This window comes from Enhydra lutris, unplaced genomic scaffold (assembly GCF_002288905.1).
Source record: "Enhydra lutris kenyoni isolate GAN:26980312 unplaced genomic scaffold, ASM228890v2 scaffoldscaffold40, whole genome shotgun sequence".
NCBI classification, from domain to species: Eukaryota; Metazoa; Chordata; class Mammalia; order Carnivora; family Mustelidae; genus Enhydra; species Enhydra lutris.
The window spans coordinates 13031655-13048990 of record NW_019154124.1 but is presented as its reverse complement, the minus strand read 5'-3'; the positions used below and the strand labels follow the sequence as shown (position 1 = coordinate 13048990).

Here is a 17336-nt window from a genome sequence, read left to right as displayed (position 1 = left end):
TCTTTAGTTTTAATTAATTAAATAGCTGCATGTGGCTCATGGCTATAATATTATGCAACATAGATCTAGTCACCTTTTTAGGAAAAAGTAAATTCCAGATGAATTTGATCCACAAAAGCAGTCTCCTTTGGGCAAAATAGAGTATGCCACAGTATTTCCTGTGAGATCCTATTACATCCCATCTTTGCTGAAGCCAGTATAGTCATTGCCTTGTAGTATTGTTAATTGGGATATGCACAAAGAAAGCTAATAAATTATATCTGAAGCAATCTCTTAAGACTTCTGCTAGGAAGAGACTTTTTAATTTACTCTTAAAGGAAAAGAAGTTCAACCTGGGGTTGAGGGATGAAGAAAGGTGAGGAGAGAAGAAAGAGGTTTCAAACAGAGATGAGAAAAAAACATAGTGTGACCAGGGAATACTTGATAATTCAATATAACTGGCAAATAAGGTGTGTCTTGTGAAGTAAGAGAGGAGAAAGAGCAATTTGAAAAAAAAAAAAAAAGAATAATACACATTTTTAAATACTGTCCATGTATCGGTTTGACTTAATTTTATTTGGTTTCCCAGCCAAAATGGTCATTCTATTATATATATGTAGGATTTTCTCTTTTTTCTTTCTTTTTACAAACATCATTTATGTTTTAATCATTAAATAACACAACTGAAATTACAACTTTGTTACCTAAATTTATTACTTGTGGAAGATTGAGATTTAGGAAATTTATTGCCATGATGTCACCAATCGTTTCTAATTTATAAGACTTTGGATTAGACATTAGCACAGTTATTATTTCCTCTAATGCCTTACCTCACCACAGTCTAATAACATTCAGGAAATCCAAAAGACAAAGGGGAAAGAGTGGTCTTGAAAGCTAAAAATAGTTGCTGAAAACTGATGCAATCATGTAATAAAATATGGCTCAATAACTTATATGATATGCTCACAGTATCTGCTAAAGCAATTAGAATCCATGCAGCTAGATTTTTGTTCATGGATTTCTAAAAATGAATATTATTTCAACCCAACTAAGACATAGAAAGCTATGAAGTTTAATTGTGTACATTGGTCTTAGGATTTCTGGTCTTATTACTTGCACATGTGATCTATTTAACACTAAAACAGAAAATTATTGAGTAACAATCAGATTTCAAAAGGCCTCTAAGCCCAGCCAGAAGGTTGTCTATGTGATATGTTACATATGACAACATAGGATGTTATTATTCAGTTATATTAATACACTTGTTTTGTTCTGTTTTTTTTTTTTCACAATGGGTTAATATTTTTACACATCTAATAGGTCTTGCTCACAAGATAACAAGAACAACAATGTAGGTGTTTCTTTATATCAATCACATTGAATTTATCAGATATATTAAAAGGATAGTCTCTTTTAGTTGTGAAATTTTACACAGACTATAATTAGTGATATTGTTCAGGAAAGCTTTTGAACTAGACTGTGGTCTAGCTATAGGTAAGAAAAATGTTCAGTGCATTTTTGGGAGTCCATGGGATTTAGAAATATTTTAAACACCTCTCCTAATTTCCACTGATGAAAATACAGGCAGGCATTTCTACTGTGGCACAAGAGATACCGATCAATATGGGAAAGAATGATTTTACCGTAGCAACTATTAACAATGCAAAAATGAAATTAATGGGTTTTTTTTTTTTAGAAATTACTAATTTGAGTTTCAGAAGGATTTAGGAATTCCCTGAGGCCCAGAATTAATAAGGCAGAGCCAGGGATAATAGTTCTGTCTGATATCAACACCTTTGCACCCCATTACGGTATGTAATGGGTATAAATTTTACACTGTAAACATTCATATGTAAGAAATGTCTTTTAAGTCCCTATTCAGGAATCAATTTATGTTTATTCCAGGCTCTCTTATTAGTAGGCTGAAAAGGAAATTCAATGCTTTACTCTTTAGTAGAGTTATATAAGAATATAGAATTACCCAGAAATTTGGGTAAGAGTTACGTTTAAAGGGAAATGCAGAAACAAAAAGGCCAGCTTTGAACACATTATCTGACACCATGACAAAGGGTAGTTTTTCATCTTCTCTTGAACCATAACTGCCATGCTTAACCTCTCTGCTTTTAAGTTTAATCCTTGACTTTGTAAATCAAATATTAAACATGAGGTTGGGAGAACTTATCTACCTTGACATTGTCTTATTAACTTGGACACAAGTTCCCAGACATCAAATGTCTCATATTTGGTGGGTAACTCCTCTATTTTTTGTCAGTTTTGCAAAATATCTTATAAGGACAAGAAATTTGTAATAATACTGAAAACAATATTTTCAACCACATCATCACTTCTCTCTGCTTATTATGAGAGATAATCACCTATGCAAATTCTAGTAAGTTTCTGTGATTTGTAGCAATAGAGTCTATATCTTTTGCTGAGCAATTTCTTTTGGATTATTACCTAATTTTTATCAAAATATATCTAAATACTTAAGAGATTCTTCTGTACTTTTTGTTGGCATATGTCACATTTCATATTATCATTTTAATATTCAAGTACCTATGATAAATTTGTATTTGTTAACAAGTTTAAAATTTAGTTACTTACATAACTGTCTTAAAGTTATATTTCAGATTATGCTAGGAAAGTTTACAACAATAATGATAACACTATGTGTCAAATTTTCATATTCTTTTGTTATAGTGGTTATGTGAACAGAATTAGAGTAAAAATAGTGTTCATCTTTTATTGTGCTGCTTTAAAAATGCTTTATTTCAGTTCTTTAATCCTTATAATAAACATGGGAAGTTAAATACCCTGTTGGCATTGACTTTTAAAGACCTAAGGTTCAGAGAGATTAATTGGTGACCAAAGAACCAGAGCTAATCCTTGGCCCAAATGGGCCTGACTTCTGACTCACTGCCCTTCCCACTACAACTTAGCACAGTTCTGAGAAACCTCATAAATTTCTGTGCTCTGTAAATTTCAGAACTCAGCTGAAGGACCATCATTGCCCTGGGATAGCTAATTACCGATACAGAACCATTGCGAGCAAAGGATAAAGTCAGTAATTCTCACTCACAGTAATAAAGATGGAGAATGCTTTTGGTTTGCTTCCTTTTGCACTCGTCTTCCCTAACTCAAATGAATTTTAAGAGTCATAATTTGAACCTCTGCCATTAGCTCCATCAGAATTACTAAATGTTAAAGAAAGTGATCCTTATTGACCATAAAATGAACACCCTTTATTATTCTAAGGAGATGGAAAATACTTTATATGAATAGTAGAGAAATTGCCAAAAAAGCTATTTTATTTCGGTCTGTGGACAAGTTAATGTGCTACTGGAAAAAGCATATATATTCTGACCTAATTAATTCACAGAGAACTTGGTTCTGAAAAGAGTGCTTAGAAATGACCCCTTCCCCCAATTTACTCTGCTCTCACATGGACATTGCTTTTCAGTAGCTTGATGCATTCTGAAAACAGGGTCTCTGTCATGAGTTAGCTATTTCCTTCTTAAGGCTTCTGTTGCAGAGCTTTCTGGAATACTTTCTACCTTGGTACTTGTGTGTATTTCTGTAGTCAGGTAGTCAGGTGTTCACTCCAGTTTCTGGGTACGTGAGCCTCAGCTGAGCAGATTTTCCCCTGATAAAAATGTGTCACCTCTGTGCTGTTGTTCTGATGACAATTCCTCCAGGCCTACCTCCCCTAACATCCGGTTTGATATTTCACATTTACAGAAATTGAGAAAGATAGTTTTCAGGTATTTCCCACCTTCTAATTTGAGTAATTTGAAAATGCTTGAGAAGCATATAAACAGGAAAGTTGTAGGAATGATAGAGTGGGGAGGTGACTGCTGTGGCTGTTTAGCATTTCCTTCTGGAAGGTCCATAGGGAAAAGTAAAATAGTGTATTTTGTTAGATCTAATATAGCGGATTGCTTTTTTTTCCTTTTTGTGGAGGGAGAAAAAGAGTCATTTAAATATGAAATTCTCTCCTTTCAAGAGCCATTAGGGTTGTGCTTGGCATACTATTGTGATAAGATGATCACTCTATTCTTATTATGACATGTCTTACTCCTTGGAGTTCATTTATACATTATTACTTATAACATGCTAAATGTTACAAAAATCACCAAGCTAAGAATATTTTGGCAGTAATAGTTGGTTTTAATTTCCTTAGGTAATTTTGCCATCTCTAAAGTTTACCAAATAATATCCCTGGATGATGGACATGAGTATTCAACCTCTCTCTGATTAACAGGTATGTTAACATACTTCCTCTTATAAATATATTCAGCCCTTTGTTTTCTTCTCTACAGGATAACATTTTTAAGCTGGAGGAGTCACATTTTGAAAATGGCCGTGGGAAGAGTCCGTATGACCCTAAACTGCTGACAGCATCTCTTTTAATAGGTGCGTAGTCAACAATCAGTTAAACAGTGCATTTTCTATAGATAATAACCAAATTGCTGTTCCTTTTTATATATCAAGACTTTCCATTATTAATCACAAACTATCTTAGGAGGATGTCAGTTGAGGTATTTTCAAATATTTTGAAAATGAAGAAAACACACTAAATGCTGTTTTGGTTTTTACACTCTCTAGTTTGTGATTCTTTTTAATCAAAGTGGTTTAATAAGTGTCTTTAAAATTGCCTGCTCAATCAGTATACATCCCCACTAGAACTTGAAAATTTATATTCTGAGAGAAAATGGTTTTGGTTTTCAGTTTATGAAAGAGGTGTTTCCAGGGGGAATTTTGACAAGTCAGAAGGCAAGAATGATACTCAGTCTATCTTATTCAGTGTCATTACAAGATTTGTCATACTCTCAACATTTAGACAACTTAATCAGCACAATCAGTTTTAATGGTTGTACAATTGGCAGAGACCCTATTGTGTTACTTGAGTTAATGAAGGGCCTCTGTATTCATCTTTGTTTTTTAACTTTAGTTCTTTTTTTTAATGTAACAAAAACACTTAATGTATTTCCTCTACACATTCTTATAACCATCTTCTTTTCTGATTGTCTTCTTTTTTTCCTTCAACAATGTAGCTGGGGAGGAAATGCTTAGTCATAGTTCTAAAGGTTGGAAATAGGAAGATAGAAGCAAGCAGAAGGAGAAAACTTTAATCTGTATTGAAAGATAAAGAATTATTTCCACATACTTTTAATCACCTTTAGACTATGTTAAATAAACACACGAAAAGTGATACATCATTAAACAATTATCCTTTTTTTCTTTTCTTTTAGCTTTTGGGCATACCAACAATGAAAAACACAAAAGATTCTGAGTCATTACTCTATTCCAGAATATATTTTTCTGTATGATCATTTAGAGATTATATAACTTTTATTTCCTTTTCTTTTTTTCCCTCTTTTCTAGAAAATGTAGGAAATAACTATTTGATAATAAAAAATAGTGAAACTTATGGAGTATAAAATTTCTAATTGACTTTTGCATAAGAAATCTAGATTTTTTTTAAAAAGGAAATATAGGTTATTATTTGATGGTGTCCTAAGTTCAGTTTTGCCAATCTCTTGTTTTTAAAAATAACTTTTTTCTACTTAACAAAATGAACTCTAGTCATACTGACTACAGCATTAAGTATGAAGATACATTTTTCCAGTATTCTCTAGTGTTTACTTTACCACTGTTTCACTGATCTCTTTTCTATTAAGAATAAGAACATTACAACATGAATTATCTTCTCTATTGCTTTTCAGATGTAGACAATTTCAGTCCATTTGATCCATTTATGGAGCTTTTTAACAAAAGTTTAAGACCTGAAGGAATGCAGCGAATGCAGCACACTTATAATTTACCTATTCACAGATGGCCTAGTGATTACATGTGGATGACTTCCTTAAGTGCACACACAGAAATGTGAAAGTTGTCTTAAACAAAAGGGAGGAGTTCTACCTTGCTCAAACTTGCAGCCTATACTTACTTAAATTGCATACTGGATAAAAAAATAAAAAAAGATAGATATTCCTCAAAAAGCAGTATGTTAAATTATGCCTAAAGCAGCTTTAATTTGTGGTATGTTTCTCAGTGGGGATTTGCTTGATTATTTATTTTAATATTCCATTGAGAAAGGATGATGACAAGTAAGTATTACATAGTTCATATGGTATGCAACCACACAAAGGCCACAAAGAATATGAAACTCCATAGTTTGGGTTTTATATTAGAACTTCTTTGAAAAAGCTGTATAAGTTTGTGAAAAGGAAAAGAGAATGAGGGAAGTTTCATGAGTCAAGAAAAGGATGTGTGGCTTAAAAAAAAAAAAAAAAGGCAGCTTTTAAATGCAAGTCTAGACTTCACCTATCCAATCTGTAAAATAATCGGGTAACTTTTAGAGGTGTTTGGTGCTTCTTGACAAGGAAAATTATTCAAGCCAACATAAATTAATTTCTGAATCAGCTGGATAGCAAGATACAAAAAAATGAACACGTCACACTAGACCTTGTAAAATCCCTCAAAATATCTGCAACATCATTTTAATTCAAGAACTGAGTTTGTTACCTTCTTTCTTTGTAACTAGGCTATAAATTCTTATTCTCGTAGTACATTTAATTCCCTTTGTTGAGTTTTTCTTGTCATTTTCTCTTATGCTGTTTTAAAAAGCATTTGATAGAGTTGTTTTTTTGTTTTTATTTTATCATAAGTGCTCTCTATAGCACTTCCCAAACTTCTACATACAGGAATTACAGGTGTCTCTGAAATATACAGATTGTGCATTGAATGTTTGAGAATGGCTATTGGGAAAGCCTATGTGCCCAAGAGATTTTGCATGTATTTTCCTCATCTCTTCACATAAGAGAAATTTTTAAGGTAGTTCTGGGCTGTTTCCTTCCCCAATACTGGGAAATAAAATTTCATGTTTGATTCAAACCATGTATAAACTGGTTAGAGGAGTCTTCACAGCAGATACTTTTTATATCATCAGTCAGCCCCTTATTAAGCAGTTTCAACCACTAATAAGCTTTCAATCCAGATGACAGCTTAAAAATTAATGAAATTTATCAATGCTTAGTATAACTTTTCAAAATGCCATAGTTTTTTTATCATTAATTTTTTTGAATAGACTTTGCTTTTTAGAGCAGTTTTTGGTTCACAGGAAAAGGAGAAGCTATCAGAGATATTATATATATCCCCCACACCCACTCGTATAGGCTTCCCCATTATCCACTTCCTCCACCATATGGTACATTTGTTCTAAGTGTTGAACCAACACTGACACATCATTATAAGTCACAGATATAAGGAGGGCACTAGGAATACTGGTGTTATATGTAAGTGATGAGTCACTAAATTCTACTCCTGGAATTAATAGTACACTGTATGTTAACTAACTGGAATTTAAACAAATTGCCATGGGATTTTAAGCTGATGACTGCAGAAAATATGGATTCTTTCTTGAGCAGTGCACAGCTACTAAATTAAGTCTCCAAATCCTATAACATGTCCTAAGTTTTTAGAGGACCATCAGGGAAGAGAGGGAAAACCGAATGGGAAGAAATCAGAGAGGGAGACAAACCATGACAGACTCTTAACTCTGGGAAACAAACTGAGGGTCACTGAAGGGTAGGGGGATGGAGGCATGGGGTAACTAGTGATGGACATTAAGTGGGCACATGATATGATGAGCACTGGGTGTTATACACTGCTGATGAATTTTGGAACACTACATCTGCAACTAGTGTACTATGTTTTGGCTAATTGAATTTAAATTTAAAAATTTTACAAAATAAATCTCCTTAGTAAGGTTAGTTTTTCAAATGTCCCTTAATAAAAATCATTTTGTCAGTATGAAATTATTGGTATTTATTTTTAAGTATGTCTTGTTTCATCCACCTTTAAATATTTTAATTGTAATGACTTTGTTTAAAAATCCTTTATTAAAAATAATTTCTCCCCTACTCAGAATAAATGCCAGGTCTAGACACAAGAATAATATCTTATATTTTCCACACTAATTGTCATCTCACATTTTCATGATGTGAAAGGTGTAGTCAACTTGAAAGTATTTTTGTTTCCTCATTGTTTTGTACCCCAGGCATTGTAGTGCTAATAATTTAGAAATAACCTAACACTTAGTAATATTGTTGAAATCTATTTCAGCAGTCTAGGACTTTTAGCTATGGTCTATTTCCCCAAGATAGAATTCTGCCTTGCCTCAGGAAAAAAAAAATAATTTAACAGTAGAATATGCTCTTACTTGGTATTAGATCACATGAGATACTCCCTAAATTAATTAATTATTATTGAGAATATTATTTGAACCTCCCTGAACCTCAGTTTCTTTATACGTAAAATGACATGGCCATGCTGATTCCCCTAGTTTGTTGTGAAAGTTAAGATAATTTAATAACATATCATGTTTGGGTACTTAACATATTTCTGGAATGTATGTAGAAGTAGAAGCCAAGAAAAAAAAAAATAACAGCGGTTGCTATAAAGGAGTCTGAGAGAGAGATTTGGTACCTTATTAACTTTATATTTTTAATTTTGTACCATGTGCACATGTAAACTCAAAAAATGTTAGTTTAAAAGGATAACATAAGTAAGAAGGCCAGCATATTATATTTATTGGTACAGAGAAGATACCCAATAGATGTAAAAATGTAAAATTATTCCCATACCCTTCCATTCTCAAGAAATGGATTTCATCCATGCCCTGCATGCGTGTGCATGTTTGTGTGAGAGTGTGTATAATCTGTGTGCAAGAGAGAGACATAAAATCATTTTTCTCTGTTTCTAATTACTCCTCTACTCTGTGAGTGGAATTTACTCAAGGTGTTAACAACATAATGGCTTGTCCTTAGGTTTGTTTGATTTTTGCTCAACATCCATGTCACACGTTACACCTGTGTTAGTAATGCTGTGATTTCATCAGGAAATGTTTTTTTTTTTTTCACCTTCTACTTCTTACCACACCCTTCTTAGGAATTGCAATCCAATACAGTAACTGATCTAAGCCACATTTTTAGCTGTGAACCTTTGAGCTGTGAACATAAAGTCCAGAAGTACATATGAACTTTTGTTTTTAACACATGCTTCTCAGGTAATTCTGCCATGGTGGAAATGCATTTCACTAAACTCTTTGTTCACCTCAGTAAAGAATGCTTTCCATAGAGATAGTTTAGAAATCTTACAGTTAAGAAAGAATGGCAGAGTACTCAAATACAAACTTCATATTTGATAATTTTTAGATACTTAGTTACATCTGTCAGCACTAATTTTTCTTGGTCTGATGTATTATTTTTGAGTCATCAAACTTGCTATGTGGTGTCTGTTGTGAAGAGACTAAAAACTTTGTTGGACAGAGTATCCACAGCCACTTTTTGATATATATAACAATTCCTTGAACATATTTATACCATCAGTTTAATAAAATTGGACAAATGTCATATTTTCTTTCACTATAGCTTAGTATATATAGAAAACCAGAAGTATGCATTTTAACTATGATGCTATTTGAATCATTGTAGGATACATTTACCTAATACTTCAGATTTTTCAAGAAGACTTATATTAAGGGTCAGGAAACCGGAAAATTAGCATTATGCCCAAGAATCAACATATAATTTGATAACTTCATAAATGACCTAGGAACTTCAAGAGAAGTTTGACAAGTAGACATTTTTTGTTAAACATATTTGTTCTCCAAAAATAAGCCAACTGAGATATAGTAAATTTCTTATACTCACTTATCATTAGATCATTTTATATAGTCACAGAATGTACTAACTCTTTAATCCATGATGGAAATTTATAAGTATATTAAATAAAGCACATTCTAAGTTGACTATAATTTATTTGCTTATGAGAATGCAAAAGTAGGATATTCTATCACCTGTACATTTGGGTGTAATAACAAATATGTCCTACAATTTCTGTGGAACATTCATCCCTGATAAGAATCCTATAGATACCTCTGCAGAAGGTCTGGTTTAAGGCCTCATATAAAAAACAGTTACTGATAGTGAGCATTGACAATATGAGAATGTACCTTTCATGGCCACTTAATCGTCTGGTGCCCCTACAGCTCCCAAAAATCACATTGACTCTTGCTAAAAGTAATAGTCAGGTGGGAGGGAATTTCTTATGATTGGAGACAACCAGTGCCTAAACTGAAAACTTCCGTTGGTGTCTAAGTCAGTTCTTTAATTCTGTTTTCAGTAATAAATTGATCAGTAGCTTTCCTACCGAAGAACTCTCTCTAAATGACCTACTTATCTGTTGTCAAAAGAAAAGCAGAATCAAACTTTCTGCTTTTGTCTTCATTTATATTGATTTTTGCCTTGCTTATATGGAAATGAATGAAAAAAGTATAAGTTATAAAACAAGTATATAAATTAATAAGAGAAACAAATACTTATATGTGTCCAAATAATAGTTGCTTTTGGTGTTGATTTGTTATTTCCGAATCTCCGCTGCATAGAGTTTATATGTAATAACAAGTGTAATTATGGATTTTACTCATGCTAAAGCAAGAAAAAAAAAAGTTTGGGTGAAATAGAGGAAAGGGACTAAGTCTACTAATTTCCAGTTATATAGTAAAAAATGTCACAGAGAAGTAAAAAAAAAAAATGACATTCTTTACTCTTCTGTTTCTGTTTATACCTCTTGTTAGGCATGTTCTGTCTGACTACGCTCTGGTATGAAATTGTCCAGTTGTCTCTTTTCGTGATTCTCTTTTCACATTTCCTGATTTCCATAACCTAACGCGTCATTGAGAGGGCAATGAGGTTCAACTAATAATTTAATACTTTTGATTTTTCAAGGTAAAGAGGACTCAAGGCGTCCTATGGTAGATGTGCAACATTAAAATATTTGAAATTAGTATTAAAATTTTAGGCTGCTTTTACAACACATTTTTAACTAGGGACCTGTTATTCACACAGATCAAGAAAAATAATTTACCTGAAGTTTAGAAATCTGTTACATATATTTATAAATTATTTATAAAAAGATATAATATCAACCTTACTAAAAGTGTTACAGCGATTGAAAATAAGTTAAAATTAAGGAGACAGTAGGAATTTACATATTTCAAAGTACCTTTGAAACTTACAGCTTATTCATAGCATTTTTGTGCTTTTAGAAAATGTTTATTTTTTTTTTACCTTGGCAGATAAAATGTTATTGCAGCATATTATGATGAAAGCAGGTCAAATTTGAACTTGGTAATTAATTAGGTAAAGAGAACACAAGATGCTTTTGAATCCCAAAATACCATGACAATTTAGAGTAACAGAGTACCATTCATTTATGTACTACTTTGTACTTACTATATTGTCAAAGTGCTATTTTTACTTGCCCTGAGTCACAGCAATCCAAAATAAATGATCACTGTCTTAAAACTCATTTGTAAGAAAAGGTATCTTTTTATTTTTATTAATATTTCAAGCTAGACCTTAGAGTTGTGTAGTGATTCACTCTGCTTAGCTCTTCTCCACTGCCTTGGACATTCTCCAAAGGTTGGTGCATTCAGACACATTAGAGAACCACAGGTCCTATCAAAGGAATTGATTGAGTTGGATCACTGAGAATGTCTATTTTCATTATAAAACCTTTATCTGTAAGTGAGAAGTGAGGGTATGAACAAAGAATATCACATGAGAAATCAGTTAATAAGACTTTCCCAAAGGTATTTATGCTTAAAGATGCACAGGAAGTTTTTTTTTCAGTTTATCTAATAAATATGAAAATCCTTTGGAAATGATAGTGTTATACAAATGTTTAAGTTATAATTTATCTACTCCTATTTTATTTTCTGATTATTTTTCAAATCAGTGAATACAGAAACATTAACTTAACCCAAATGACCAACAAGATAATATTAAGTTTACTATCATTATGGTAGATTATTTAGAGGAAAATTTTATATTTATATTTTTTAATTGTTTCATTTTGCTGATAATTCACTATCAGTAAGTAGGCAATAATGTGTTTCATGGATGAAATAAGAGGACTACTTTTCTTTAAAAGAAAGAAAATATAATTTTTACAACCTCCAGTTTATTAAGAGCTGGTATGGTTTAGTGTAAGAGGATTGGGATTAAACAGGCCTGAGCTTGAACTTTCACCCTTACTTTCCTAGTCATCAACTGAGCAACCTTGGGTTTCTCGAGCTATAAAATAGGGATAACATTTACATCATGGGGTTGTTGACAGAACTAAATGAGATAATTTGAAAGTGTCAAGTCACTGCCTAGCTGCCCTGCAAACACAGAATGGTATTCAGTAAATATTAACTTCTTTTTCTCCTCCCTTTTTCCTTTTCCTTTTCCTTTTAACGTGGTCACTGTGAGTCCTCCATTATTAAACTCTGACCTGGAGTTAGAGTTTAATTAAATATTAATTAAATAATATTAAATATTAGTTTAATTAAATATTAAATAATTTAAGTAGAAATGAATCAAGAAACACAGTAGAATCTTTAACTATGGTGATTATGACCTGTATTTGTGAAAATTTCCTCCTCTTCAGACTTTTCTCCTTTTTTAACATTTTTTACTTGTACTTATTTAAGTAAAATTTCTACACTCAACATGGGGCTTGAATTCATGACCCTGAAATCAAGAGTCATGTTCTCCTGACTGAGTCAGGCAGATGCCAGACATAATTCTTTTATAAGACTATGTGATGACTTATAGTCAGTTAGAACATTTTTCCCATTTGATATATTCAAAAATAAAAAGCAAGAAAACAGGGGGTGCCTGGGTGGCTCAGTTGGGTAAGCGACTGCCTTCAGCTCAGGTCATGATCCCAGGGTCCTGGGATCGAGCCCCACATCGGGCTTCCTGCTCGGTGGGGAGCCTGCTTCTGCTTCTCCCTCTACTGCTCTGCCTGCTTGTGCTCTCTCACTCTGTCAAATAAATAAATAAAATCTTGAAAAATAATAATAAAATTAAAAAAAAAAAAGCAAGAAAACAGTTTTGGGGAGGAAAATATTAGTCCTTTCTAAAGTATTGCAAAATCTTACTCAGATACCACTAAAAAGGAAATATATTGTGAAAACTTAATTCCCATTAAAAACTATAAATAATATTTTATGGTGGGATCTTACCCTAATAAGGATATTAGAAGTGCAATAGCTTTACACATATAAAAATGTAATGAATATAGTATACCTTTTTTCTTTTGTCCACATAACGTGGAAAGGAATAAATGTTATGTTTTAGTAATATCCCTGAAATCATATTTTACTTCATTTTACAAAGTTCTTAATGAGTAGTCAGATACTTAGTGAGCATTTACTAAAATACTTTCAAGAAAGACATAGGATAAAAGTAAATAACTGCTTAATGATGCAGAAAGCATTTCTCTTTCTCTTAGGGTCTTTACATGAAACTTATTTTGTGTGTTTTTTCTTTCCTTAATTTAATTAAAGGATGTGTACCTGCTTTTATTTTGTCACAACACAGATGGAGAATTATACTCTGGGACTGCAGCTGATTTTATGGGGCGCGATTTTGCGATCTTCAGAACTCTCGGGCACCACCATCCAATTAGGACAGAGCAGCATGATTCCAGGTGGCTCAATGGTAGGTGGTGCGGGCCAGGGCCCAGGCATGTTACATAACATGTGTAACTGTACTTGTCATGGACAGCTTTCCTTGTGACTTGAGACTTAGTGTGCAATTGAACTCATGGTGGTGATTCATGACTGTGGGTGTGAGAAAACAGGGGAAGACGAGAAAAACGAGATTAAAAACTCAGGAAAATATTTGCTTCATGCCAGAATTGAAGTTTCTCAGTAGTTAACTGTGGAAAGAAATAGATCTGGGCTAGAGCTGCGGAAGGGAGGCAATGGAAACAGATAATGGCTTACCGGTCCTGTCTTACACAGATACCACAACAAATCTCATGATGTAGTATTTTTTTCCCCCACACCTCTCATATTGCCCTGAGAGCGTCATACGCATTCTTGAACGCTTAAACAGATTGTAGTGTTAATAACATTATGTTGAAAATGTTTTCAGAATTTCAGAGGATTTTTATATGATTTCATTTGATTCTTTTTTGATCTCCCCCCCCCCCGTCTTTTGATCTTCTTAATATCTTCTCTCAGTTTGTTTAGGTGAGAAAAATAAAACCAATATTTTATCTAAGATTATCTGTAACCTAGTAATGGAAGACTTGGAGCAGGAACCCAGTTTCTTGAACTTCAGGCACTGGCTTCAACTTGGTCAAATAGATTTTTTACTGCCTTTCTCTTTTTAGTATATAAATAAATTTAATAGAGGAGCAAATGTTCAAAATGTATAATGTATATGCCTAAAATAAATAACATTTTCATTCATATTAGTAATCCTAATCTATTCTTCTATGTAGAGTTCGATTTTTTTTTATTACTCACGCATTTATTAAGATTTTTATAATGACCCCCACAATATTGTCATGTTTTTCTTATTAACTATCTCCATATATATCTGTCTTTAGTCTTATGAAAAAAAGCTGTCCAGACCCTATCTGCCATCTATGAACTTTTACCTGGTTTCACCTGCCTCATTAATAAGGATAGAGCTCATGGATTAGAGTCCGTCTATGTTCTCAGTAAGATGCTTGAATATCTCATTCTTTGAACTTCTGCCACACTTGTTTTTCCTGCCCTTTTGGGGTACCCAGAATTCCTTTTATCACCTCTCTCTTTCATTGGTTTGTTAGAGAAAAATCATACTTCTGGGAATCTTGCTGAAACTTCAGAAGACCATGAGTTGTCTGTGATAAATTTTGTTCTGATATATTTTCATACTGTAAAGTGACTATTCAAAATGTAAAACATACTTCAAATTACCTCAACCAACTTCTCTGCCCTCCTACAACATTTCTGATCATCCTCTTATTTATGTATTAGTGTGAATGGTGTGCCTCTGACCTTCCATGTTTGACCACTCTGCCTTTGCTCTTAATGTTATTGTTTTATCATGAATTTACCCAATATACATTTCTTTGCTGTCTTTCTCTCTCTCCTTCTCTGATTTCTTCCCCTGACCTGAAAACTTGCTCATCTATTCTATCCAAATTCTTCCTTTAATCCTGGTATGATGTAAAATCCCTGTGTGTCTAAGTCCATAGTCTGGTTAGGATCTTGTTTCCTCAATATTTTCAGCACCATTAGCCACTTTAAACCTGAGTTTGAGCCCAGGGAGCTGCTTCTCCAAAAGACACAAATAACTTTCTGTACCCTGTTTTATAATTAGTATGTCCATTTGGATACTATCTCTTGCAGTATTTCTCACTGTTAAATACCCCTTTCTCTTTAGAGTGCCACTTCTCTTAGCTTCCCTCGTTTCTTGCTCTGCCAGGTTTCCAGAGAGCTTGACATCACTTCCCCATTGTTTGTATCTTAAATGCAGATGATGTATAAGATCTTTCATAGGGGCACCTGGGTGGCTCAGTGGGTTAAAGCCTCTGCCTTCGGCTCAGGTCATGATCTCAGAGTCCTGGGATTGAGCCTCGCATTGGACTCTCTGCTCAGCAGGGAGCCTGCTTCCCCCCCTTCTCTCTCTCTGCCTGCCTCTCTGCCTACTTGTGATCTCTGTCTATCAAATAAATAAATTTTTAAAAAATGATCATTCATAATTGAGTACAAACACTGTGGTAATCAGAAGGGTCTGGACACAGAATCAAATACCCATGCTGGGGGGTTCAGGAGGAATAGTAGGTGACCATATGAAAAATTAGAGACCTCACCAAAGAAAAGAAAAGATGCAGAGATCACCATAAAACTATGTGTGCAAAACTATACAAGAGCCATGCTCCAACAAAATTGCAGAGAACAATTTTAAAATATCTTCTGTAAATTATTAAACTTTGTATGGAGTCAAAATCAGTGTGTGTGGGGGGGGAACTCTTAACATTGCTATCTGGTCTGTTCTCAAACTGAAATATTTATGTAGGAGGGGAAAATGTTTTTATTCAGAAAGAAGGAGACTTTGATCTACTAAGAACTCTAAAGGGCATACTGGCTTTCACTGTCCATGCAAAAGAAAATCCAAGAAGATGGAATAACATAAAGGAGAGTATAGTATCCATTTCATTTTTATGGCCTTGGAGGAAAAGAGTCATCAAGTTAAAGCTGCTTTTGTGTTGCACACTTACATGTTGACAGCTGAATCTGAAGAATTTACACTGTGGGAAAGCAGTCATTGTCCACAGCTCTGTACTTCATCTTGCAAATGTGTAGTTCATTTGAGAATTCAGTTATCAGTCTCAGCACTAAACGTGAGAACTGATTTTACCAAATTAGCACAAAGGTTACATTTGACAGGGTGCAGAAACCAGAACTGCTGCATGAGGGAGGATGCAGACACATTGGAGAGAGAACCAAGGGACTGTGTGAATCACAAGCCTCCTGAAACTAAATGCCATTCCAGAATAAAATTGGAAGCATAATGTTTACATATTCATGCATAAAATAAAAGAGTTTGAGGCATCAGCATAGACTATACAATCATTTGTGCTGCCAGAAGTAATAAATACTAGCAAGGTACTTTTTGAAAGGTCTATTTTTTTTTTTTTAAGATTTTATTTATTTATTTGTCAGAGAGAGAGAGGGAGAGAGAGCAAGCACAGGCAGACAGAATGGCAGGCAGAGGCAGAGGGAGAAGCAGGCTCCCTGATGAGCAAGGAGCCCGATGTGGGACTTGATCCCAGGATGCTGGGATCATGACCTGAGCCGAAGGCAGCTGCTTAACCAACTGAGCCACCCAGGCGTCCCGAAAGGTCTATTTTAATAGCCCCTTTTTGAAAGGGGCTATTAAAATTAATTTTGGCACAGGAGTGACTTTTCTCAAATCAGTTCAAACCTATTCAATTATTTTGGATGAATCAGTTGACCTATTTTAGATGACTTTTAATTTTTGTTCCTGCTAAAGAAAAAAACAAAATCATTTGCCTAGAATTAGATCTTAACTATCTTGATATTTTTAATTTCACTATTTTCATAATCACTAAAATTTATATTTTTATAATATCATCAGTCAAGGTTTAAATTTAGCTTCATTTTAACAGGAAAAATTAGGAATGAGTAACAATTTTAGATGAAGAAACAGAAGAGAGATGGAATCTGTTGGCTTTTACATAACTGCTTTTTAAAAAATAAATTTAAAAAATTTTTAATTAAATTTTTTAAACCCTGGTTTAAGGTTACTAGTTCTTAGAACAACTTTTGATTTCAGAAAATGTATTTATATGTGTTTGACATGATGTGCCTGAATTCACTGTTTTTCTTGTGTATTAGAAATTCACTTAATATTACGTCATTTTAACTTCATTTAAACTTCAATTCCAATTTCAACTTACTAACACTGTGAAACTTAGGTACAGTTGTTCTCTAT

The 17336-nt window shown here is 33.4% G+C and overlaps 1 protein-coding gene across 1 annotated transcript in view; it reads left to right on the top strand.

Annotated features, from left to right (window-relative positions):
* LOC111155269 (semaphorin 3A) overlaps positions 1-17336 on the top strand; it is a 204151-nt gene that overhangs the window by 112041 nt on the left and 74774 nt on the right. The window contains exons 5-6 of the mRNA XM_022515394.1: positions 4299-4392; positions 13419-13538. Coding sequence (XP_022371102.1) covers positions 4299-4392; positions 13419-13538 — 214 coding nt within the window. The remainder of the gene's footprint in view (positions 1-4298; positions 4393-13418; positions 13539-17336) is intronic.